This window comes from Desarmillaria tabescens, assembly GCF_030435595.1.
Source record: "Desarmillaria tabescens strain CCBAS 213 chromosome Unknown EV420scaffold_10, whole genome shotgun sequence".
NCBI lineage: Eukaryota > Fungi > Basidiomycota > Agaricomycetes > Agaricales > Physalacriaceae > Desarmillaria > Desarmillaria tabescens.
The window spans coordinates 539-24,698 of record NW_026848309.1 but is presented as its reverse complement, the minus strand read 5'-3'; the positions used below and the strand labels follow the sequence as shown (position 1 = coordinate 24,698).

Here is a 24,160-nt window from a genome sequence, read left to right as displayed (position 1 = left end):
GCAAGGGGCTCCTGCTCACTTTATACCTTGCGCAGGCTGCGTTTGAAATTGTGCGGAGTCGGGAAAAACAATTGCGGAGTTGCCGAAACCGGTCGAAGAGCTCCTAATACGCTACCCATCACCCTGATTCTCGATTTCCGGCTGCGAATTTGTGAAAATCCATGTCACCAATCTAACCAAAATAGCCTTGTATCTCCCTATCTCCGTTTTCTCAGCGATATACATCCAAACAGCATTCCCTCAGCCCAAGATAGGGTACAATGGCACTCTGGTACAAGGGGCAGTCTGTTTGGATGTTCCTATGGTATCTCTTATACGACATCAAAAATTCATCAACCGGGTCTTCTCACGTCTTTCTCCAGACTTACATACATCGGCACTTATATTGATCTATGTGGGTCCAATGCTGTGCATCTTCCATTATGATTAAGCGCGTTCCTGGCGCTCGAAGCCCTCTGCTGCGCGTCATTCCACGTCTAACGTTCGGACATCCTCTGAAGGAGCCTACGTTTCGCAAAACATAAAGCCACTACCGACATTCGGCCTCTCTAACTGCAGAAATCTCGGCTACTACTCTGGACTTCTCAGCATCACTTGTCAGGACAACCCGGTCTAAATCTGCCATTGTTCTGCGTCATACTCTCTCCTGGAGGCAAATTTTAAGTCCGATGCCACAGCGGGTATTACTGTCATGCCACGAGGGTATTGAAAATGTTACGCGTGGAATCAACGCGACGCGTCTCATCTTCCTCCTCAGCCTGCCTTCTCTCTGTCCTGTGTTGTTGCTATGACTAATGGAACGGGTATGTTCTTGGTAACATGGAGAGCTAAATTATTACACCCAAGGACGTAAAGGTCGCTTAATCGCCTCGTATTCCATAAGTTGTCACTACTCCTGCTCGGTCGAGTCCCCATTGTCCGCCTACTTAGTATTAAACATCTCGTTTCACAGGTTCACTGAGCAGCTGACAAGGATGAGTCTACCAGTCAGACATTGTCTTTCGAAACACCATTGTTTCCTGATTTGCGTTTCCTGGTGCTGGAAGCATTCAATGAATACGATAGTCGATGTACCGCAGCCTTCGATTCTGTTCAAGACATCTAGAGAAGGAAATCTGAAACGGCAAGAAACATTTTGCATTGTCCTACTGCCGGGACGCGATGTCGTGATTGACCTCTTCTTGACCTAACGCGTTCATACGCGCTCGTAAGTCGATCGTTTGTTCTTCTCACGAGGAAGTCCAAGGAACTTGGGCTCTGGACCTCTCTTTTCATAAGGTTGCCTTCACGTGAAGCCTCAGCCGCAATATAAGATGTGTCAATCTATTTGAAGTAGCATTTCTCGGCCAGGTACTAGCCAGGTTTCTCGGAGTTCATCAGATTTACTGATTTCTACTGATATGCCGAAGTCATACACAGCACAGGGTTTTCCCGTTTGTCTTTAAATGATTTTTCAGGGTAGACACATCGGTCCCGAACGTTAATCATGACACATATAAGGCTTAAGTTCGCATTAGCACTGCATAGGCTTGCCTGTATGGCGGTGAGTGAGATTAATGAAGCTTCAGGCTTGCTTGCTCTTCATAGAGCATGCATTCACCTAGTCGGTGCTAGACTAAGTTTGAAATTTCGTCCAAACTTCGCTGTAAGTGAAACATACTAGTGCGAGGCCAGAAGCGTTAACTCCGGTTCAAAAATTCCTCGATCCGACTTGTCCACGTAGAACTCCCAGCAAGGCAAGCCAGATCGATATCGATATCGGTTCGGAATTCGAAGGTTCTAGCATCTTAATAACAAATGACGCGCCCGAGAGGGGCACCACTGCAATGGAAATACGTTCAATTGACTCATCAAAAAATTGAACAGCCTGATGCTCATTGCTAGCGCTACCAGATAAGCGCTGCATGGGAACCTAGGAGTAAACCCCGAAGATAGAAATGAATCATTGAATAGACCGCGTTAGAGTACCGCCGGCTGCTTACATCAGCGCGAAACTTGCCACTGCACTTCTATTGGTGGTGGTTGTGCAAGGGCCTTGTTTCTCGAGCAAACATACTACAGAACGAAAATCTCATCTAGGCCGTCTCTCTTCTTGCTCTTGCTCTCTTTCTCAGGCGCTTTTCTACGGCATACCACCCTGAGTGGACCGGCATGGGACCGAGTCGACGGCCGTCTGCTGCAGGTATGATTGCCTCATCCGCCTCCAGTTGCCAGCAGTTCGCGCGTGCACAGGAGTCAAGATTCACACTATGGGGGCTCTCAACATCCTCGGAACGAGCAGCAGAAGAAAATTGTGCAGGTGTTAACTCAGAGGCTGAGATTGCTGGTGTGTCCATTGAATGTACATATCAATTCTAATGCTCACAGGTTGTTCGGCTGCTAGCTTCCCGTCCGGTCAGGAAAGTCAGTTGCACCAGCTCGAATCCGATGGAGCCACGCGACAGGCAGTCAATGCCCTTGTCAAGCTATCTCAGGACTCTTGGGAAACGATCTCATTAGGCGATGAGCGAGATGCTAGATGAACTACTGAAGGTAAGTGGCGTGTACCAGATTCAGAGAAGAATGTTTATTTACAGTCAACAAGCCTGACCTCAATAGTCGCAGTTCTGCAATCACAACTTTTCATTATGAAAGCTCTAGCTGCAGGCGTGTCGTCGAGGCCGCACAGTATTCCACGGTCGGGATCTCAAGCTAGTCACCGAGCACCGGGTTCTGCCCCCGATTCTCCTGTTCCGTCATTCGCATCCAGGTGGACGGCAACAGTCACTTCTCCTCCATTAGAGCAACCACCCATGGAAGACAATTGCGCCCGATACTTGCTGATCCTAATGGTCTCATTTCTACGGCAATCTGCGCAAACCGAACCGCCTCTGATGATGGACTGGATTCCTTCAGCAGATATCACGTTCCGTGACTATGAACTCAGCGAGTTCAGCATTTTCGTCAGAGGGAACTGACTCGCCGACTGATTATCCTGACACGTTTTCTCATGACCTCAAGCCGCGAGCATCTTCTACATCTGTCAAGGTCTGGAAAGATGAGCATCACGTCTCTTACAGTCGACCCGAACAGGTGTCACTACGCAACGAACACCTTTGTCTGCTGTTAATTCGTTTCACACTTTGAACGCTTTGATCGAAAAGTATACCGGCCGGATAATTTTCCATATTTCTGCATCGAATTGGAATGTAGTATTTGATCGACTACGGACCAAGATTCGTCAACTTTCTCAGAACGAGGGTGAAGTCGACACCATCGATGTTCAATTATTGTCGCACAGTCTTCTCGATAGAACAAGGCTGGTGCAAGGTTTGAATGGTGCGCCTTTTTCTGTGATAGGTTGTATTCCCCCTCATAATCTCGTGCAGAGCTGTCATCTCTTCTCGTCAACATGACGCACGAAATGCATGCCGCCTTTGCAAATCCCTTGCGGCTTGCCATCTGGAATTGGATAAGGAACTGTCCCGCCGAGTTCAACGAAGTTTCCAAAGGACGACTGAAGATGGATAGTGTTCCGGAAAGAGTATTTGACTATCTTCACCCAAGAGTCAAGTCCGGGTCCGAACGAACAATGTGGCCGGCTCTCATTGCTATCCTTTTCCTTACCCCAGACAGGTTGTCTCATGATGTGGGGCTTCCTGGTCGAGGACAGAAGTCGGATAAGTTTCTAGAAGACATTCGGCGACAAATATCCACTCAGGCTAGATTACGGGACCTGGGTCTAGTTTGCGCGCTAGATATCTGCCGTGCAGCCATGTACATCGACTCACGCGACAATGAAGAAGTACCTCTGCGCTTACTCGCGAACGACATTATTCACGACATCAAGGTAGTAAATTCGGCGCTTCTGAAACTCCTTGCACTTACACCTTTTCATAGAGCGATTTGTTTCACAATACCGCGACTAAACCCTTTTGGGACCCGCAACACGAATCCCTTGATATTTCGCTTTACGCTGACGTTTTAGTGTTTATTTTCCGATTTCTATCCGAAGAAGAATCCCTGCCACTGTTCAAGGCGTGTGTTGAGCCTGACAAATCGGAAGCAGTGAAAATCTGTGTCGTGCGTGCATGCAAAACACTGTACGAGGAGGTTCGCTTACACGCCCTTATGTCTTCGGCGTGAGTCGGTAATAATCTTGTCCTTTCAGAGCTCGATATTTAGTTGGCAACGCTCTCTCAAGAACCTAGAGCCCATTATAGCACGACGGTTCCTCAATATATTGAAGGCAGGATACTGTTATTGCCGTTTGGTATATTGTTCACTTACTCATATAGACCACATGCGTTCACCGGAGCGAGGTGGATCAATTTGGCATCATGAAAAGACCGGCTAGTCGTCCGAAGGCCAAGAGATCCCATGAACTTTCACCTCTTCCCGACAGAGAAGTGCTCATTCTTGCTATACTTTCGCTATGGCGGATGTCGCCCGACTTTGGTTTCAAGTATCTTACCGAAGAAGAGATCGATTCGTGGACGACCGCCGTTGCGAGACTTTGGAATGCGCAAATCGACTATTCTGTCAAGGCATCTCTGGGTATATCATCAAGGAAACTAACGGAGCACGTTTTTATGTATCTTCCGACTGATCCTAACGTTCCCAAAATGACTGCATGGTTAATTTATGCTCTGTAGGTGGGCTCCACGTAATGACGGGCCAGACTTTGACGCTTTTGTAGGCCCAACACCCTCATGGCTATTGTCAAGAATTTACTGGATGCTCGTATAGAGATCGAAGCTCAACGCTTGTGGATAACAATGGCGCTCGATCTTTTGGGGCTCTACGTTGCGAAAGTGGATGTACGTGACTCACGTGCTGTATGATATATTTGTCTCTGAATACCTTTGTTTAGGAGGAACACGTCCGGCAGATACAACTTACTGAGAAGCGGGTTCCAGCTTTTATATTGGCCGAAATAGCCTTCCTCGTCTCTCTCACTTCTAGCGACAACAATGTATCCTTTCAGGCGGCCAAGGGCCTACGCCTAATTTCCTATGCAGAGCGACAAGCAGGTGCACCTACCAACCCTCTGATTAATGACGAAGACAGACCGAAGCGTCATCCTATCTATGAGCAATTGGGTGATCCGAACGTGCTTATACATAGTCAGTGAAAGCGCGGCCACATCATTGAACATCGCTTACGATAGGACAGGTCGTGTCGGCCACCAGAAGAGAATCCGGAAGCTCCTACGTCTGATACCTTACGCTCCTTCTGTTCACATCGCTGTTTGGACGGAGTGTTACTGGCGTTGGGCTGCGTTGAATGAAATGCTGCGCTCTGGCGAAGATGTTACAATCAAATCGAGCGAATTTTTCGGAGCTCCTGCTGTAAGAATGTTCCTACCTTCATGCGATCGTTATTTAGCAGTGACCATTTAGGACCATCGATCTCATTGGAATAACCTCACACTCTTCATAGCTGCTCTCGGAGGGGCGTGCGTTGAAGAAGCTGCTGATACTGATCTACTCTCTAAAGTTATCCCCCACCAAAGTCTTCCAGATCAGTTTCGCAGAGTGCAAGATGCTTCGAGCCTGGCGCATACATTCGTCAACGATCTTACTATGATGTTGCTCGATGACGACGTTGAAGTTCGGAACACCGCCCGAGACGCTCTAGGAGCTGAGCTGAGTCCACGTCTGTACACTAAACTGCTGAAGTTTCTTGAAGAGTGCGTGTCTTGATATCAGCTAGCCATCTATTAATGCCTATTCCCTCCAAAGCATCATCCGCGACATCATGAGTAGCTCTTTTGACGGTCAGATGCGGTTTGAGAATTTCCATTTGCTGAAGGAACAAGTACGTCCATTCCTTCTCTTACTTCTCATATTCCTGACGATGCGTGCAGGGTATCGCCATACTCAAGCTGATGGTCGAAAGCAGCCAAGATCGGATGGACGACGTGATGAACCTCGACATAACTACGACCTTGCAAGAATTAGCAGCCTGCCTCGATCGACATAATGGCTCAGATGCGCATCGGACCAAGATCAAGTTTTGCACTCTCTGTGATAGTGTAAATGATCGTACAGAAGCTCTGACGTTGCGTAAAGACAACAACGCGCGCCGAAGCATTCTCAGCATGGTCTCTTCTTGGATTCAGGTGAGAATTTGTCCTGTTACGATGCAAGCGAATTCTTCAACCCTCGTGTTTCAGACTACAGGAGATATCATGTCGCGGACAGAGTTGAATATGGCGTGTCTACGCACAGTTGTCAAGCTTTTAGACCGTCTCGAGTTCAAACCTGCCGATCCTTCCACCTCAGGAGATGACGGGTCGCATTTTGTGACTCGCGAGTTCATCAAGTACTCGGAGGTACTCCTGTCTGGATTAGAGGTTTGCCAGATTGATGCACCGGTCGGTGTTCATCTCTTTCTCTTCACATATATTCTCACACCGTTACCAAGACATCTGATAGCGTCTCCGACGTTGGTTCCATACAAAAAGTCGGTATCTCTCCCTTTCAATGGTATCATTAGAGCCTTATTTCCGTCAAGCGCATGCGCGTGTCGCACAGAGAAGCAGAGCTTCGGGAGCTGGTTATCACTGGACTATCACATTTAGTCAGGGCTAACACGGAGGCCGGATTCAAGCAATGCCTCCCCCTGGCTTACTGCGAAGATAACCGCAAAAGAGCTATATTTGCTCACGTCTTTGCTCGGGTAATAGGTCAAGGCGCAAAGTTCGAAGCTACGGAACCGGCCGAAACTATAGATCGCTACAAGCGGTTATGTGATGTACGTGCGTTTTAGTATTCTGTACTTGGTTTAATGTCGACGATTCTTCCTCAGTTGGTAAAGGAGCCTAATGTGAGTGCAGAACTCTTAACACAATGTGTATCAATAATGTTCGTAGATGGTATTGGCTCAAGCTATATGCGACACATGTCCCGCGTCAGAAATCGACAACATGGTCAATGTTCTTCTCAACTTGTTCAACACTCGGACGTCCTTGATGGCCCTACTCAAAGTCATGATTACACGTGAAGTTGCACATACCGGTATGTTCACACCTCACTTAATGTACTCAACGCTTATATTTTACAGAGAACGTCGCTGCTCTTTTTCGTAGTAATTCCATTGGGAACCGCTTTTTGGCTGCATTTGCCCGTATTCAAGGACACCAGTATCTGCGGTCACTCATTGAACCCATGGTTGTAGCCATCAACAACCTTCCAGAAGGTACAGGCTATGAGCTTGATCCTGCGAAAGTCGGCGGTCAAGACCTGCATCAGAACCAGCGAAATGTTCAGTTTCTGACAAAGCAGTTTTTGAGACTCATTCTCGATTCGCGTCAGGGACTCCCACCGTAAGTAGCTAGCCGTAGTCATTATCCATGACTGACGCACCATCCCAGGATGTTTCGAGAAGTTTGCGAACACATTGCCACTACTGTGTAAGAGGATGTGTCAATTAGTAACTTTCTACTGACTGTTGTGCGTAACAGAGTAAACCGTTGGGACGATGCTTCTCTGAAGACTACGTCGATTGGTGCTTTCTTGTTTTTACGGTACAGTTTTCCTTATAACGGAGCTAGAATTACATTAACCTTGTCGCTTCAGGTTTATTTCTCCTGCCGTTGTAGCCCCAGAGACCATAGGCATACATCTGCCTAACGATTCCTCTCGTCGAGGTTTAATGATAATTGCGAAGATAATCCAAAACCTTGCTAATAACATTCTCTTTGGAAAGGAGCCTCATATGATGCGTTTGAACGAATTTTTGACAGAGAATGTCATACATGTCACCGAGTTCCTGACTATGATACTCGTATGTCGGTTGTTGTCGTCAGTACGTCATGTACTAACTCGTTTTAAGCAAATTCCAACCGAGCAAGACGACAAAGATGAATGGGCCGGTGCATACATCTATGATGATACCGATGTAATTGTACTCCATCGGTTCTTCGAGAAGCATGCAGACAAAATTGGAAAAGAACTTCTCAGCATTTCAAAACCTTCCATCGATGGAGACTCAACAGGTGTTGCTGGGAAACGTGCTTGGGACGGTCTTTGCACCCTGCTCGTGGACCTGGGATCGCCCATCGAAGTTCCACGACTTTCAACGCAGGACTCCGACCACCATCGGGAATATTGTGAACTGATGACTCGTTATGCTGACAAACCCACGACGAAAGTGAGGGAGCTTTTCACGGCGATACGAAGACCGGGGGTCAGTCATTAATCAGTTCTGGGAAAGACAAGAAGCGCTCATGATTTAGCAGGATTCACAGGCATTGTTTGCTCTAAGGCTTGCTAGACTAGACGTGGAGACAATAGACATGGAACTCCTGATGCTCCACATCTTCCAGGTAAATATTCATATTTGAGCATACTTTTTTTGCTGAAGAACCCTAGACACTGGAAGCCTCTTCAGAAGCAACTGCATTTGATGTAATTGTCGACTGCACCGGATTCAGCACAAAATCAGAGTTACCACTACGGTGGGTGAAATACTGCATTGAATTAATACCCTCCGACATTAGGGCGCGATTCGTTGGGTGCTATATGCTGAACGTCAATCGCTTAGCGCAGAGGTATCTGAAACGAGTCCAGAACTTTGTAGCAGGTTCGCATCTTTTCTCTTCTGTATCAAGGTAGTTGCAAACAGAGTTCACAGGAATACACCTTGCTCGAGAGTTTCACACTGCCTACCTCGGTTGAAGAGCTATTACAACATGTCCCTGGCATCGAAGTCTCCGACCTTGGCTATCCGGGTGAGTGTCGTTAATGTTGAAATTACGCTTGACTCATTATACCTGTAGCGGAGCTGGAAGGGGAAGGGTATGTGTCTTTTAAGAACGTGACTTTGATTAACTCAGAGCGGACGCCAACCTGCCGTTCTGAGTGTCGGCTCCTCTCATATTCGAATCATAGCCGTATGTGCTTTGCCCATCGATATGTCTGCTTTTAGCTCACCTCACTTCAGCTTACACCTGGGCCAGGACTTGCCACACGAGCCACTGATATCATACCCATGGCTGAAGTCAGCGATTCCTACGTTACTTCTACACGGGAGAGTCACGAGTTCATTATTCGACGAAATCGCAATGCGTCAACAATCTACCTCTCGTCTGATTCATATGATGAAATTGTCAAGGTATATTTTTGGATGACTTTTCCAGTGCGCTACCGCTAAACTCCAGGCAGAGCATCAGATCAGGCTAAGGGTCGTCTGACTGAGACCCATTCGCCTCTAGGTGATAGATTTTCAAGGTTCTCCAATGTACCTGCAACTCTGCTGCATGTCGGCATGCTCAGTATCGACCTGAACGACGAGGAAGTTCCGCACAGCTGCGTATGATCTACTTGGTGCTGTATGTACCTATCTCGGTTATGATAAAAGCCCCATCGTAGCGTCGAAAGGTATGCGTCTTGTCAGTTCTCGTGATTATTTACGATGCTCTAATGCTTTTGCAGCTGGTTTTATCCCCGGTGATCCGAGCTATTTTGTCGTTCAATTAAGCGAGCGCATCGCCTGAATTTGCTCCTCGGCTTACCCTCGACTTCATTTCTGAAGTGTCAGCCACAATGACTATGGACACGAGGTCGGGCAACCACGTCGGACAATCGATAGCATGCTTATACTACCTGAGTCCTTGGATAAAAAACCTTACCCACTTCTCAAATCCGACAAGTAATCTCCATGAGCGATCAGGCTCAAGGCTCCGCGATTGTGTCAGAGGATTGGTTGATATAGCCTTGACCCATCCTGACGTCAGTACGCTCAGCAGATTCCGTGGCTCTTTTTAGCTAATTTCTATCTATCTTCAGTTGACCTCTGCTATGCAACGGCATGTATGGGCTGAAATAGGAAAACTGGATTCACAAACCACAGAGTTCGTGCTAGACGAGTTAGTACGTTCTGCTGTTGATGCTGGAGCTGGAACGACCCGCTGCGAAACTCATGCGCATATCATTGCTTCCTTATCATCAATTAGTGTCCGAGGCAAACTGTTTGCAAAGCTGCGGAAGGTGAGTGCTTTGATGTCTGACTCCGTTATTTTCTCAGAGTCAATATCGCTAGGCCATTATCAAAGCTTCTCCGCGGCATACGAAGTCTTTGGTGGATAACCCGCACTGGAATGAAGTTGCAACGCTTAGCCGCATTTGTCTCCATGCTGGCTATCAATCCAGGCAGCCTAGTCATAATCAGCTCTACGTCCCCGAGATTGTCCATGTCACTATGATGATTGCTGGCGTAGGATCGATCATCGTCCGGAAAGCAATGTACGGCATCGCGATGAATCTCTTGCAGTCGATGTACATCGCCCGATCGGAGGATTCGGCAAATCCTTTATCGGAACTTAGCCAGTTGTTAAACGAGTTTTCGGAATCTGGGACACTAGAGCTATTTGGCCTGCATCGTGCGACATCAACAAGTGAATACACAACCTATGACACGACGCAAGACGCGATGCTCATTGACAATTATGAACGCCTTGCGAGGCTACTGGTCCGGATACTTGAAGCGTCGGCAGGGACCCAAGGTTAGTACTTGTTTCGCATGATATCTTTGCGTCCTTTCATCTGAGGCATCTACTTTTTGATAGGATTGCTCAATGTATGGCGTGCCCGTTGGATGAGCTTAGTCACTTCATCGGCATTCCAATACTCGTCGATGATACAAATGCGGGCGTTCACAGTGCTGGGAGTGTTGGCGATATCGCACATTGATGACGACTTCTTCTATCAGAGTTTGGTAGCCTTCTCGGCTGCTCTCGTGGCTATGGAAGAAACGGATACAGTTCCCGCTGTCGGGATTTTACGGGCCTTGGCCAAGTTGGTCCCGGGTCTTCAGAACGATACGCGTTACCTAGCACAACTTTTCTGGATGGGAGTCGCGTTTCTTCAATGTGGTAATAGGGACTTCTTCCCTGAAGCTGCCCGTTTGGTTCAGGTCACGCTGGAAGTTATGGACAGACGAGAAGTGTTTAGAAACGAATCTATTTCGCCGTATCTGCTAAACGCTCGGATACATCTGGAAGAATGCGCGTGTGTGTTAGATCAGCATTTAGGCTTATCCTTCGACGTCAACTTTTCATTCACACTTGCCGCTATCATCTTCAAAGGGCTTCGCGAGAGTAGAACAAAGGAACCAGCTGAAGCGGCGCTACGAACATTGATTCGCGTTACTGTTCGATGGAGCCATCTAGAGCCTTTGACGAACGGTTCTGCAGGGTCATTGCATCCTGACGTCCTTGGATATTTCTTGGCGCTCCTTCCACTGTCCACTTCTCCCACGGAATATCGTCGACTTTTAAAAGATTGTCAGGTGGATGATATGTGGTTGCCAGAGGCCGGCGCTTCTTCTTTCGATGACGAGAAAAGTCTCCCTCGGCCATCGTCCATGTTCATGGGAATCCAGGATGATCCCACACTCGCCCTTTTCGTCACCGCTTTCATTTCCGCCATGCTTCGCAGTGCTCATGGACACGACGCAGAAAACGAGATTTTGTACAGCATACTTTCTGACGTTGCGTCAGTGTTTCCCGAAGTCGTTTCCATGGCGTGAGTGTCGCTTTTTACTTGATGCTAACTGTATTGATCGGTATCACAGATATGAGAAGCTCAATATCAACCATATTTTCGCCAATTCATCTAATGAACACATCATACGATATGTTTCTGACATTATTCGTGTTGCCTTGCAGGACAATAAGCGTTGGAGTGCTCAGGGCGGCGGATCGGTTTCTATCCCCAGTGCCATCGACGACGTGCCCTCCAGTCAGAGTTGTCTAAACGCACTCGAAGAACGTGGTATGCCTGGATTGGCAGACTCATTCAAGTTCCTTGCGGCAGGCGAGGGGCTCTCTTCCGTAGTACCTTATTTGGTGAAGATTGTAGAAAGTATCATCGTTCAACCTGTGGGCGAGTAATTTGTTCCCTTCCTCTCTTTCTTGGTGGTGTATTTATGAAATGGTCTTCTGTGTTACACTGTATTTTACTCGTACTACTCACATATTTTCATGACTCAATGCAAGCATTTTTGGTATGAAGGCTCGATTTAGGTGACCTTGTGATGAAGGCGCGGTCACCCTATTTCCCAACTTGATCTCCCTCACTCTACTTACTCTTTTACGTTTTTCCCTTTTCCACTTGGATTCATTCCGCGAACCTTTTACATATTATCGAAAATCGGTAATGCGCTGTGCCAATGCCTGACTCATCTCTATCCCGACCTCTTACGCCGGAATCACCATTGGCGAGCAGCCTCAACCATGCAACAAGTACCATCGATGACTTGACCGTTGCTCTCGCCAACTTCTCTCGTGTTCCATCCCCGGAGCCTTCTTTGATGTCGTGCTGTTGCGGACGCGACGATTGCGAGAATGCGAATGCTTGGTTCTCGATGAAGTCGAAGTTGGAAAGTCGCCTGATACTCAGTGCAGGTACGGTCTCCATCATGATCACGGGTCGCCTGTTTCTTGCTGATCTGATACTTTGATTTGTCCAGAGGTTGGTCAGGCGTTACTTCAGCGACACGAAGCGTATGTCCGTCGGCAAGGGGCTCGCGACGCCGACGAGCGATGCCTCCAGGGAAGCGAAACGTCGGACCATGATGATAGAGAGAGGAGTGGGAGACGAAACTTAGAGTGCTTGCGAAAGAAAAAGATGCTTTGGAAAAGGTGCGTGCCGTTGAATGCTGCACACTGTTCACCTCGTTGACCCGTTTCAGCGTCTCACTCGAGCTCTTGTGAACACTGAAGTGACTGAGTTGTCGAACAAGACGCTTCTCCAGGAGCTGCAGGAGGCCAAGACCACTATTTCTCGACTTACGGCGAATCATGCTCGCTCTGTGGGGTGGGAGACGCGGTTATCCTCGGTCATAAAGGAGAAGGACGACCTGCAACAAGAACGCGAATTCGAATCACAACGAGCTAGGCTGGCCGAATCTCGTTTTGCCGCTCTCAAGGAGAAGACTTGTAAGTTGTTCAATTTAAGCTCGTTGGTACTGGCTAAAGTTTAATAGTGAAGCTACAAGCTGACGTCCGCCGGTTGCAAGATGGCCTACAGGAGAAGAGATTAAATCGTTTAGAGTCGTCAGAATTCATTCTACAAGAAGCTCGCTCTCAGCTTGAAGTACTGCAACGAGCGGTGCGTTTCCAGTGATCTTCAGACGTGACCGGTCCCTTGATTATCCTGAGATTTAGTTCAGTCACCCAAGCATCTCAGACCAACATGAGTTCACCAAAGTTCTCGAGTCGCTTGTAGATGATAATGAGTCCTTGAAGCGAGACAACGCGGAGCTCCAGCATTTCCTCTCCGAGTCCCGTGAGGAGATTCACGCGTTGCAAGAGGAAGTCGAGGAGTATCGTGCCAATCCCAATTCCTCGTTCTGGTGGTAAGGTGGTTTGTGGCCTCCTCTCCGCCTATCTCACCAGATGTTGTTTTCCAGCCGGAACGCCTCGGGCACCTACCTTTAGACACCATTTCCACTCCGGGAGTATGCCATCATCCATACTCAGAGAACAAATGGTGTGTATCTACGAAGTCTTAAGCTTTTTTTGCTTGACATCTTTCCACAGTCTTCAAGACGAACGTCCAGTCTAGACAGGAAAGCTCGTCGGCCGCATGTCAGTATCTTGTTGCTCTTAAACTTCTGCTGTTAAATGGGAATCACAGCTAAATCAGGATCCTTTGACCCCCGAATCTCATATGCGGCCTTTGTCGCCTGCCACCGACTCTACGACAGCTGGCTCTGAGAGATGGTCGTCGCTCAGCCAGTCCGCAAGCGCGGTACCCGACATCGACCTATCAGATCGAAATCATGAACGATAGCGAGCTTGAACCATCTTCTCCTGAGAGGAGAAAGGTTCACAAGCCTCTTCTACTTCTCAGCCGATCTCGCGGAGTTCAAACAGATCCGTGGCCAATAGCGGGGCTCTTAGCAGCATCGTCATTGGTATCCCAAGGCAGCTCTTCATCTCCACTGGATCCTCGTTCTGAGTCATCCTCGTTCTCCGAATCATCTTCCAATATCGGGCAGTTGATCGAACGTGCCTCAATACTTCTAAACCGGATAACTCAAGCCGATGCCTTAACTTTAACAAACCGGTTGAAACGGCAAAATCTTCGCGGTGCTGATGTTCGCCATCTTTCACGCAGCACTGTCAAAAACATCGTTTCAGAAGCATCGGCATTACGGCTCCAATTTAGGGCGCTGCTAGAAGATGAAAAGATAGTCACGACAGTGCTCGCGCAAAGATCTTAGATCTCTTTTCAAGTTACTCAGAGATATCTTTGTCGAAATGGGAGAAATGCGCGTGACGCTGAATGAAGTCGTTCTTGATCCTTCTATAGCCCCGAAAGTCAGTGAATTGGCTCTAAATCCATCTAAGGCAGAGGCAGAGGCAGAGAAAGAAAGAGGAAAGGACGGCAGTGGCGGTGGAGGATGGATGGCACCTATCTCCAAGCTTTTTGGTTCACCTAGTAATCGTCCTGAGAATGGTATAATCGCCTCACCGTTTGGTCGGTCGAATAGCGGAAAGGTTCCATCCCGGCCCCCACGATTCGTGCCCAAGCTTGGCCCTGTCTTGTCAGCTTCTGCTACCACTATCAACGTGGAGTTTTCGGGAGCAGGACTGGGAGGGGCTGTGACCAGCACTTTTTCGCCGCAACCCCTTGCGTTCAGATAGTAATTCGCATACCACGTCCGCAGGCAGGCCAAGGGGTGATGGATATATTTGCAGGTGCACCTCGTACCACGACACCAGAGCCGTGGGTCGTGTTACCGAGAAGGACCACGCCGGGTGCAATCTACGTTACGACCGGCTGCTTCTCCTTCTCCTCTGCGTACAAGTACATCTAACCGACTTTCACGCAATGTAGATGCAGGTCATCGACGCGGGGACATTTCCCTGGACAGATGATTCCGAGGAACCCGACTTCCTTGGGCCACTCGTTGATCACAGCCTGCGCCGTCGGGGGTTATCTGATTCATCTATCCATTCAACGTTTATTGCTGAGGAGAAACATTCACCAGCAGTACCGGATGACTATCCGCAAGAGTCAGGCTGGCCCGACAGAAACTCTGTGCTTCAATCACTCAGTAAGAAGGTGCAGAATTTCAGGATGGCAACAGCACCTTCTACTTCTTCGACAAGTATTTCCTCGGTGCCATCTGCCACGGGCAACAGCATCAAGCGAGATACGAACTCCAAAGGGAAGACACCTTCCCAGGGCTTTGGGGACCTGATTCCCAGACTTTCTACGTGGGCGTCTGGCGGTCTTGATCCTGTAATTACGACCTCTCAGCCCTATCTGGTTGGCAGTCCGAGGGACGAATCGTCTCTCATGGAACGGCCGCGTAGAGAGGAGCGGACATTTGGTCGTCGACTTTATTAGAGAACGCACCAAAACTATACCCTATAGGTGCATCATGTATTCTATCACGGATCCGCGTGGTTGGAGTCTTGGATATCTGGATAGTTGTTGTATAATATCTCTTTTCTATTGTAATTGATCGGGATTTCTAGAGCCATTGATCATGCGTCACCGACTTGCTTTTAAGCGCATATTTCAATTTGTTATTACAAGGAAATGATGACTGTGCACTGTAGGCCGGAAAATACTAGGAGCGTTTGGTCTGTTCTTTTAGACTTACTGACGGAACTCCGGTGGAAAAAGACAGGCAGACTCTGACGGTTTGGTGAGTTCATGCCTTTGTTTTCTTTCTTCCCTACTAAACAACGCACACCTCATCCAGGTCTGATATATGGCCACACCTTGAATGGAGGCGCGTTGGCAGTGCAGAATCGTATGCACACCATGCATGATCCACAGTCCATCACAAGATGTGATCCCACGAACCCGTCTCTGACCATTTGATACGATGCAAAAAGTGCCGAATGGGCCGCCGCAATATACTTGCTGTGAATCAGCGTCACTCACACGCCATGATACTTCCGCTAGATGTCAATATAAAAGATTCATCGAAGGATCTCTCACCTCCATGAGTTCCATCATCGTATCCTCTGTTCCAGGACTTTCGCACTTGGTCGAATGCATCGTACGAGCAAACGTGGTAGGACCTCAGAAGGGAGCTATTTGGCTAAACTGCATCCATGGGCCGCAAAGCTTAACACTCGACATTTGGCGGGAATCACACTAGGTATGGATCCTGTTCAACTTAATGTTTAAGATACTCAAGGTGAACGCGATCAGCGCAAGTCCTTCGTGGAGGAACATGCAGCCCCATAAGGTTATTCATCTTTCTCTTCAGACGTACTTGTCCAGCTCAATCAACTTCATGCAGCTTCGAGGATTTCGAGCTCTACCTTGCTTTTAGGGTTCGATGATCCAACCGCATGTCTTGGCGATCTCTGATGATTTTTCGCACAATAGGAACATTCCTTGGCAAATCTTCAATTTGTTGCGTGGTATCAAGTGTGTCATTTCAATGTGTTGTCATGCTTCATGTATTGACTTAGCACGTACTATTTCGAGGACTATCGACGACGTTTCTCTGCACTGGATCGCAGATCGTCACTCAGGTATCGAGATGGCTCAGAATCTATCTCGTCACTTACATCTTTGTCGTCGCTGCTATCCAATATCAGTCATTCCAAACACGATCATGTCCACTCGGAGCCTTGCAACCCTATATCATTTTCACCTTCGAAGGATCCTGATAAACCCCTTCTAATGCCAACACCTGTCTATCTTCCACCTGTTCCCCTATCATCTTCTCCAGCTAGTAACGATCGGGCTTTGCGGGATGAATGCATGAATGTCATATCAACGTTTCTGACACCTGATGCACCCAAAGCGCTTCTGCTTGATCCTGGACTCCGTGATGAAGTAGTGAGAAAGCTGGCGACTAACTGCGACCCTGATACAGTGAGTTGGCCCGTTTTCAACGTAAAAATATTTATATGACTTACCGGCGAGACCTAGTTGAAACCCGTATATGAAGCAGTATACTTTTACTTGGATCGGATAGCTCTTCCTCGATTTTTGGCGAACTCAACACCGAATATCAACCTACCGAAGCAGATTCTCTTGTACGATCTTCAGCTACTTCTTTGTAGTTACCCTGAGTTGATGGTTACCCATTCTTTCAGCTACAGTCTAGGCGTCCTCTACATCATTGCTGCTGTTATCATCGCCATCACGCTTATTTTGTTCGTACCGGTACCTCCTCAAAACAACCGTGCATGGCGTCTACTAGCCTTCTTTCCCATTCGCGTTAGGCACATCAGCGATATGTGCCGCATGGCACGGCTTTTGCTCCCAACTATGGTATAGGCAATCCGTGCAGCTCCACTCATGGGAGCTCCAAGCTCCAAGCGCCAAGTCCCTTGCGTACGTGAATTCCTTACGAGAACCAGTGGACATGAGGAGATGCGTGGGATTGGTTTGCAATTCTACTGACGGGACCTACGGACGGGGTAGCCTTCCCGTCTACATCTTTCGATCAGAGGAGCCGCCAATAGAAACACAACTGCGGGGTGATGCTCCCACCACACTTGGGATCACCAGACCACCCGTGTTTGGACCAGAAAAGGTTGTAAAGGACCCACGCATCTTGGCAGTGCATCGCCAGATGATGCAGAATTGTGTTATTGTGGGATTGGGGGCTTTCTTGGTAGGTTCTTTCACCCCATTCAAGACAATCTGGCGTCTGCTGACTTGGGTCAAGATATTTTCTACCATTATATTACCGATACCGGGGCGCAACCAACAATAGTTAATGATATTGAAATATTATTGTACAAGTAAATAAAACAGCCATGAGCTTCAGCACGGCACATGTCATAGGTATCGAGGTAAAACAACACAACTAATATACAGAGATTGCATGGGCATCGATAATAGTGGTAACTGGCAGTAACTAATTCTCAACGACGGTGCCTTCAGATATCTGCAGCACTGTTCAACATGGCCACCCTTCCAGCAGCACCCATTCCTGACTCGCTGGCATTACTATCGCTGGTGGCACCCATGGCAGAAGTCCCTGCCATTTGCCCAACTACGTCGCTTTGTAGCTGCATGGGTACGAAGATGACCTTGCTGTTCCCGGACTTGGCCATTTGTTGCACTGAACCGGTATATAAATATCGTAAGGAAAAAGGGGGGAAGAGATAAATGCTCACAAGCTTCCAATTGTCGGATCTGCATGGCGGCTGGTGAAGCCAAGATATCCGCGGCTTGACGCATCAACCTAGCAGAATCGACTTCAGCCCGCGCAGCAATGACCTTGCTCTCGCCGATCCGCTTTTGCTGAGCAGCACTACTTAAGCTCGCGGATATCTCAGGGCTGAAGATGATATCCTTGATGAGAATACCCTCAATGGCAACGCCCCACTTGTCGGCGATGTCACCAACAATTTCGGCAATTTCGAAGGCGATGGCTTCACGCTCAGTAACAACAGATTGAACAGCGCGTGCGCCAACGACATGTCGAAGCGTTGTTTGTGCCCGTTCAATGAGGGCTTGACGAAGGTCACTAATACCGAAAGCGGCTCGATAGGGATTGCAGATTTGGAAATAAATAACCGAGTCGCTGAGGGAATAGGAAAATGAGCGGATAGCAACGTAGATGATTATCATGTACATACATTTCGACATTGACGTTGTCCCGAGTACTGTTCAGTGACGTGAGTAAACTGAAGTGAACTAGACTCTAGGAAGCAACGCTTACATCACCATCTGCCTGCCTATAGGACTAATCTGGATTTTTACATCCACCACGCGAAGTGATTCGGTACAAACGTTGACTTGGACGAGCCCCGGATCTACCGACTTGTAGAACTTGCCGAAGCGAGAGATGAGTCCCACAGATCCTGAAATAGGCCATTAAATATAATCCTGTGGAATGTCGTAGTAAGAGCGTACCTTGCTGAACATTTCGGAAAGGATTTGGACACGGGCAACAAGGGATAGCGCCGAAAAAGCCGACTCCAGTTCCCAGACATTGTAAGAGGGAACCGTAGATTCCATGCGTAACCTTCATGTACATATAGGAATTTGAAGAAGGTATCAAACGGATCTCATACCTCTCCAGTTCCAAGATCCTGTGCGTACGAAGGCTGCAAAAAGTTGAGTTTATATTAACACGCTAAAATCGCACGATGCTCACCTGCATCTCGCTCCTTTTTAGCGGTTGGACGGTGATTAGGTGGTGCTTTGGATCCGCCAGTTTCCTTGGCCCTACGGGTACGTCTGCTGTTACTTTCCCAGGAAATCAACTAAACATTGGCTACCACTATGATGAGAACCAGGCTAACCGTGGGGAGCATCATGATCCACAACGTTCCTTGGCGAGCTCGAACCATCAGTAGGAGAAGGGGCGCGGTCCTTGCGGTCGATTCCGTTGTAAGACATGGCGGTAAGGGTGAGAAGGTAAAGAGTCTCCAATACCTTATATGCAATTTGAGAAGGGAGGTCAAGGCGCAGTAACACAGCCTCCCTGATGTACTAATCAATTTCAAACTCAGCGGATAGGCTTCATTTGGCAGTTCCCGCACACACCTCTGTACCTGATATTCGACGAGCTGTTAGCTGCGACTGCGCATTCAACAAAGCTTTCAGGAAGGATCATAACTCCAAGGTCGAAAAGCTGGATCCGGGGGACAGTAATGGCCGGTTTCAATGGTCATCTGCTGTTGAACTCCCGACTCTTCTCCATTCTACCGAATTACTATGTACCGCCGTAAAGTCAGGACCGTTAACTACAGCTGCAACTTGAAACCTAGCGGGACATAGCCATAAAAAAATTTTCGGCGAGATGACGACTAGCACTTGGATTGCACTACCTGGATGGCTATCAGGTAGTAAATTTTTTCAAGCTGTGGACTTGCGGAGGTCGACACAGTGCCGCATTATGGAGTCTTTGGCTGCCTTCTTGACCTTTTTGACTGTTCCTTCCCCACATTTTGCATGGGAGGCTGCCGGTTTACGGGTACCTTCTCGCCACTACCGGGCATATGAACACGATATATACGAAGACTGTTGCTTTTTCCATGCGTCCTTATCTCTTCCCAGATGGCGTCAGCAAGCGATGTAAAAATTTCCACAGAGGAAAAGAAGAATCCCCCTATCATGAAGATCTCTGCCCATCAAGTAGATACGGGGGCAGTGCTCGTGATGGGGAAAACCGGGCATTTAAGCCCTTCCGAGGCGACAAGAATCAGGTATATTATGTATACTCCCTCTCCGACGGCATCTCACGGTTAGAGCATAATAGAAGGAAAATAGATCGCCATATCGTTCCTCGTTCCTTTAATGTGCCGTGAGTCTCGTCTTTAAGGCCGGGCTCATAACCATATGACAATATTCTAATCAGTGCTGTATGCGTGAGTGACTATGGCTATTGGGTTGTTGTTGCGTTCACCACTGGCCCAGAATCCAATACATGGATAAAGCTACCTTGGGAAATGCCGCAGTCCTAGGTCTCCTGTAAGCGTGCGATCTGTTTTGAATTGTATTCTATATCGGACCTCTCGCGTTTAGCGAAGACACACATCTAAGCACCGACCAGTGAGTCTAGCGTGATCTCCAACATGCTCTCACCTTACTCTTTCGGTGAAGATATAACTGGTTTGTCGTCCAATTTAATTCATGGCATCTGCTTAGTGAAAGCATCAGGCTCGGCACAATTTTTTATCTTGGGTATCTCGTCTTCGAGTTCCCGCAGAATCTGTGTCTGCAACGCCTGCCCGTTGGGAAATGGCTGAGGTATGCGGCTTTCAGAATTAGTCGTACCAGATAACATCATTCCCCATAGCTTCAACATATTAGCTTTGGGCTATAGTGCTGTGTATGCACGCAGCATGCAAGAATTTCGCGGGTCTCTTCGTCGTCCGATTAATACTGGGCATATGTGAAGGTAGTATCACAGCAGGGATTTATGATTGTCACCTCCATGTTCTACACGCGAGCGGAGCAGACATTGAGAGTCGGGTACTGGTGCACGAGTACAATTGGTTATCTTGCTCCTTTGCTAATTCTTCAGGGTAGTTTTGATGAACTGGTTCCAGGTAGGTATCTCCTCTTTTCACGCGCCTGAGTTGACCATTCGGTGTTAGCACAAAGTCATCTCCGGATTCATTAGCTTCGAGACTTTGCATATGAAAACCAGCTCATTGAAAGCTTGGCAATGGTACACAGCCTTTTTATCTATATTTAATTTTGATAGCCTAGTAATTGCTTCACCATGGGCTCATGATAATTTTGGGCATATTGACCATGGTGACTGCCGTCATTTTCTGGTACTATTCTCTCCTCGTACACCAGAGGAAGCTGACATTCGATCCAGGTTCCTTTTTCCAGATTCTCCCACGAACGCATGGTTCCTTACCCCAGAAGAACGCTCTTCTGCAGTTCAGCGAATAAAGGTCAATTCGATGCGGCTACTCTCTCGTGGTTACAATAACCTTCTCAACACAGGAAAATCAAACAGGCGTCGAGAACAAACATTTTAAAAAAGAACAGTACGAAGAGGCCATTTTTATGCTTGTCCTGTTCATTCTGAGTTGGAACCTATACCACCAGGATGATAGAAGCCCTGACGGACGTCAAAATATGGCTATTCGCTATTTTCTCCGTGTTAGCCGACATCCCGAACTCGCTTGTCAATCAGCGACAGATAACATCTCGTCGTTTGGCTTCTTCGACCTTGAAACCATTCTCCTGGGCTGTGTTCCCGGTGCTGTAGCGATCCTGGCCGTTTGGAGCGGCACGGCCATAGCAGGCGTGGATACCCAACAGCAGAGCATGGGTCGGTGTGATATACCTGATACCCAATCTCGCTGCTGTGTTCTTGATGCTATTTCTAAGTTGGGATAATAAACTTGGTTTATTATTGACATTGTTCTTCGCTGGTGAGATGCTTCCGGTGTCCTCTTTCTTTTGTACCGCTTACCGATAATGCAGACCTCGGGTTCACCGCTTTCGGTATGTATGAATGCTCTGCTCGGTACCGCTACTAACAGAGCTGTAGTTCTTTCCCTTTCTTGGCTGTCGAGCACTACGGCGGGGCACACGAAGAGAATAGCTGCTAATGCTATCATCCTATCCGCTTATTGTATTGGTAATGCGGTAGGTCCTTTAATGTGGGCGGAAAAGTTCAAGCCTCGGTGTGTGGGTTGTAGCATGCCCTTTCTCTCTGCGCTGATGAACTTGCGAAACTAGCAATTGCGTACCATGGATAATCATAGGATTTTGCGTCGTTTTTCGGATTCTGACTCTGCTCGGAATTCGGTATGTCTGAAAATCGACGCAGTGACGCAGAACCTGTTCATACTATCTACGACGATGTGTACATTGAGCAGTTGAAAGAGAACGGTGTTGTTGAGAAGGCTCGCGTCGACAAGGTCTGTCGGTTCTGTGTTGTGTGTTATTCGTATTTTCTAACGGCGGTACAGGAATTTCTGGATTTAACAGACAAGCAGAATCGAGATTTCAGATATGTTCTCTAACAAATAGGCGCTAAGTCCAAAGAATAGGCCAATAAATACAAAGTGTTAATTGGATGCATAACGGTTAACGGAACGACGAGAAAACATATACAAGTAAATCTACAGCACTGCTACTTAGTACAATTGTATTTGCTGGGCTACATTGCAACTTGATTCTTCCTTCGAGCCCGTAGTAACCACGATAAAGAAATGATGCAGATGTCCGTTACACGCCATACGCCGGTGGATTCTCCATCGGGACCGTGGCGTCGTTGCTGGGTAAACCTGCTGAGCTAGACTGAGCAGGAGAGTCGTACCTCGCTATATCGACATGTTAGTAACTCTTGTATGAATGGATAATGAAGGTGCACCGACGCAAGATGTCCTCATCTTGCAGCGCCTGTCGCTTCATATAGATCGCCCTCTCTCTGGCCTTCTCTAGGAGCGCCACAAACTGGAACATGGCTTGACCCTTAAATCGCACCTCCACCTCAGTTCCAGTTGTTAGACCTCCTTCCGGTGCAGGCTTAGCTTCGAAGACAAAGTAGTTTGCTCCGAAGGTAGGTTGCATGAACCTGGTAGAGAGGATGGAGTGTAAAGGGACAGATAGAGACTCGAAGGATGATTGCGGATTAGATATGAACAATAACTGCAAGAATATAGAGTGAAATGAGCGCAATAAAGTGTATAGCGTACTCACCCTTTGATCAGTAACCCAGAGTCGGCCCATAGCCTTCAGTGATCCACCAGACCCTGAAGGAACGGAAGGCGGCACTTTCACAGTAAGATCGACGCCTGAATCGACGCTTGTTATGACCATTTCATGAGGAAGAGGGACGGGGTTTCGTTGGTCATCAATCATTGCACAATTTAAAGCCATGGTGGTCTTGAAGGTGCATGAAAGTACGTATTGAAGAGATTCGTCTCAAAAGGCGTTTAAGGTAAGTATTAGAATCATATATTTACAGAGTAGACAGCTGATAATGGCTTCCTGGCGCAATGGTAGCGCGTTTGGCTTCGATTGCTAAGCGGTACCAAAAGGTTGCAGGTTCGAGTCCTGCGGTGGTCATAGTCTTTTAATTTGCTTTCATTTTTAAATTTTAATTTATATAAATTTCAAAGGCGCACAAAACCTGAAAGGGGTGTAAGTTACACTTTATTACCAACCCTCCTCGAAGGGGGTGTTTTAATACTCGTACGGTATTTTACGAGGTGAATATAATCTATTTATCTATGAATGAGACCCAAGGCAGCGGCATATTTGCAATTTAGATTCCTTTTTGGATGAGAGAGAGAAGGTTTTGGCGAAGAGGTGCTAGCGCCCTGAGATACAATCTTGCTACGTAAGTTACCAGGTCACAGCAGGTTAGAGTGATTTCAATGTCTCAATGCATTGTAGAAGAGACAACTTGGAAAACAAAGCTTTCCGAGGACGCAGACGCAAGAAGCGATAGACATATCCGTTTGTCACTACCTCCGCGGAACTAATTCGACGGCCCAACGAGGGAGATAAAACTCCCAATTATTGCGAGGAACGGCCTTTCACCAGCGTTGCATGTTCACGTTCGTCTTTCAACCGTTTCTGGGAAATTGTTGTAAGATAAATCAGCCTGAGACAGTCGCAGTTAGCTACATAATGCATGCGGCGCCTGTAAGGGCGTAGGGAGAGGCCAAGTCCTTAGGACATGCTGTATTTCCAGGAAAGAGCATATTAGAGAAGTCGGCCACCGAAAGGTCCACGGCGGAAAGGGTTTTGAT

General features: G+C 47.6%; 6 protein-coding genes and 1 non-coding gene across 7 annotated transcripts; 5 read left to right on the top strand and 2 right to left on the bottom strand.

Moving 5' to 3' along the window:
* Positions 1-2,040: 2,040 nt before the first annotated feature.
* EV420DRAFT_1526161 (uncharacterized protein) lies at positions 2,041-12,040 on the top strand. Its single transcript, XM_060472405.1, is given in 40 exon segments — positions 2,041-2,182; positions 2,208-2,328; positions 2,384-2,459; positions 2,500-2,532; positions 2,577-2,905; positions 2,931-3,027; positions 3,060-3,318; positions 3,369-3,829; positions 3,880-4,092; positions 4,151-4,228; positions 4,278-4,630; positions 4,679-4,799; positions 4,853-5,105; positions 5,155-5,330; positions 5,382-5,671; positions 5,724-5,799; positions 5,849-6,103; positions 6,158-6,358; positions 6,409-6,447; positions 6,499-6,738; positions 6,793-6,810; positions 6,857-7,001; positions 7,048-7,309; positions 7,358-7,396; positions 7,448-7,510; positions 7,563-7,770; positions 7,819-8,172; positions 8,225-8,311; positions 8,358-8,561; positions 8,638-8,716; positions 8,765-8,802; positions 8,822-8,878; positions 8,929-9,099; positions 9,163-9,259; positions 9,294-9,365; positions 9,466-9,716; positions 9,774-9,974; positions 10,027-10,489; positions 10,553-11,510; positions 11,560-12,040. 40 exon segments carry the CDS (start codon positions 2,152-2,154, stop codon positions 11,876-11,878), a joined length of 7,788 nt encoding a protein of 2,595 aa, XP_060333339.1. The 5' UTR covers positions 2,041-2,151; the 3' UTR covers positions 11,879-12,040.
* Positions 12,041-15,540, top strand: EV420DRAFT_1526159 (uncharacterized protein). Its single transcript, XM_060472404.1, has 13 exons — positions 12,041-12,391; positions 12,457-12,550; positions 12,571-12,628; positions 12,679-12,925; positions 12,973-13,097; positions 13,154-13,316; positions 13,399-13,478; positions 13,626-13,739; positions 13,762-14,124; positions 14,195-14,596; positions 14,662-14,701; positions 14,742-14,837; positions 14,869-15,540. The coding sequence occupies exons 1-13, from the start codon at positions 12,157-12,159 to the stop codon at positions 15,345-15,347; spliced, it is 2,496 nt and encodes an 831-aa protein (XP_060333338.1). The 5' UTR covers positions 12,041-12,156; the 3' UTR covers positions 15,348-15,540.
* A 107-nt stretch (positions 15,541-15,647) lies between these two features.
* EV420DRAFT_118086 (uncharacterized protein) lies at positions 15,648-17,584 on the top strand. The gene is made up of 8 exons (XM_060466226.1): positions 15,648-15,651; positions 15,709-16,113; positions 16,167-16,203; positions 16,258-16,291; positions 16,347-16,388; positions 16,449-16,841; positions 16,899-17,005; positions 17,066-17,584. Exons 2-8 carry the CDS (start codon positions 16,005-16,007, stop codon positions 17,247-17,249), a joined length of 906 nt encoding a protein of 301 aa, XP_060333337.1. The 5' UTR covers positions 15,648-15,651; positions 15,709-16,004; the 3' UTR covers positions 17,250-17,584.
* Positions 17,536-19,396, bottom strand: EV420DRAFT_1526147 (stomatin family protein). The gene is made up of 8 exons (XM_060472403.1): positions 19,232-19,396; positions 19,084-19,175; positions 19,001-19,033; positions 18,840-18,951; positions 18,646-18,787; positions 18,563-18,589; positions 18,098-18,507; positions 17,536-18,042 (listed from the first exon to the last, which is right to left on the bottom strand). The coding sequence occupies exons 1-8, from the start codon at positions 19,326-19,328 to the stop codon at positions 17,858-17,860; spliced, it is 1,098 nt and encodes a 365-aa protein (XP_060333336.1). The 5' UTR covers positions 19,329-19,396; the 3' UTR covers positions 17,536-17,857.
* Positions 19,397-19,988: 592 nt separating this feature from the next.
* Positions 19,989-22,423, top strand: EV420DRAFT_1619153 (uncharacterized protein; the record flags this gene model as incomplete). Its single annotated transcript, XM_060475444.1, has 16 exons — positions 19,989-20,137; positions 20,191-20,235; positions 20,349-20,402; positions 20,457-20,483; positions 20,580-20,701; positions 20,758-20,804; positions 20,848-20,901; positions 21,032-21,105; positions 21,262-21,340; positions 21,393-21,466; positions 21,498-21,651; positions 21,697-21,826; positions 21,946-22,081; positions 22,137-22,205; positions 22,228-22,318; positions 22,370-22,423. 16 exons carry the CDS (start codon positions 19,989-19,991, stop codon positions 22,421-22,423), a joined length of 1,359 nt encoding a protein of 452 aa, XP_060333335.1.
* A 205-nt stretch (positions 22,424-22,628) lies between these two features.
* Positions 22,629-23,282, bottom strand: EV420DRAFT_1477362 (uncharacterized protein; the record flags this gene model as incomplete). Its single annotated transcript, XM_060469415.1, has 3 exons — positions 22,629-22,723; positions 22,778-23,051; positions 23,103-23,282. 3 exons carry the CDS (start codon positions 23,280-23,282, stop codon positions 22,629-22,631), a joined length of 549 nt encoding a protein of 182 aa, XP_060333334.1.
* Positions 23,283-23,387: 105 nt separating this feature from the next.
* EV420DRAFT_t107 lies at positions 23,388-23,471 on the top strand. The gene has a single exon. It is a non-coding gene; the product is annotated as a tRNA-Arg (tRNA).
* Positions 23,472-24,160: the final 689 nt, after the last annotated feature.

Coding starts and splice junctions, on each gene's coding strand:
- EV420DRAFT_1526161 (XM_060472405.1), top strand. CDS start 2,152: ATGGGACCGAGTCGACGGCCGTCTGCTGCAG. Junction 2,906..2,930: donor ATTCCTTCAGCAGATATCAC/GTTCCGTGACTA, acceptor GAACTCAGCGAG/TTCAGCATTTTCGTCAGAGG. Junction 9,366..9,465: donor CCCCATCGTAGCGTCGAAAG/GTATGCGTCTTG, acceptor CGTTCAATTAAG/CGAGCGCATCGCCTGAATTT.
- EV420DRAFT_1526159 (XM_060472404.1), top strand. CDS start 12,157: ATGCCTGACTCATCTCTATCCCGACCTCTTACGCCGGAATCACCATTG. Junction 12,629..12,678: donor AAAAAGATGCTTTGGAAAAG/GTGCGTGCCGTT, acceptor GACCCGTTTCAG/CGTCTCACTCGAGCTCTTGT. Junction 14,838..14,868: donor TTCACGCAATGTAGATGCAG/GTCATCGACGCG, acceptor TTCCCTGGACAG/ATGATTCCGAGGAACCCGAC.
- EV420DRAFT_118086 (XM_060466226.1), top strand. CDS start 16,005: ATGCATCGTACGAGCAAACGTGGTAGGACCTCAGAAGGGAGCTATTTG. Junction 16,292..16,346: donor AGCTCTACCTTGCTTTTAGG/GTTCGATGATCC, acceptor TTCGCACAATAG/GAACATTCCTTGGCAAATCT. Junction 17,006..17,065: donor CTACCGAAGCAGATTCTCTT/GTACGATCTTCA, acceptor CCATTCTTTCAG/CTACAGTCTAGGCGTCCTCT.
- EV420DRAFT_1526147 (XM_060472403.1), bottom strand. CDS start 19,328: ATGTCTTACAACGGAATCGACCGCAAGGACCGCGCCCCTTCTCCTACT. Junction 18,508..18,562: donor GACAACGTCAATGTCGAAAT/GTATGTACATGA, acceptor CTATTCCCTCAG/CGACTCGGTTATTTATTTCC. Junction 18,043..18,097: donor GATCCGACAATTGGAAGCTT/GTGAGCATTTAT, acceptor ATACCGGTTCAG/TGCAACAAATGGCCAAGTCC.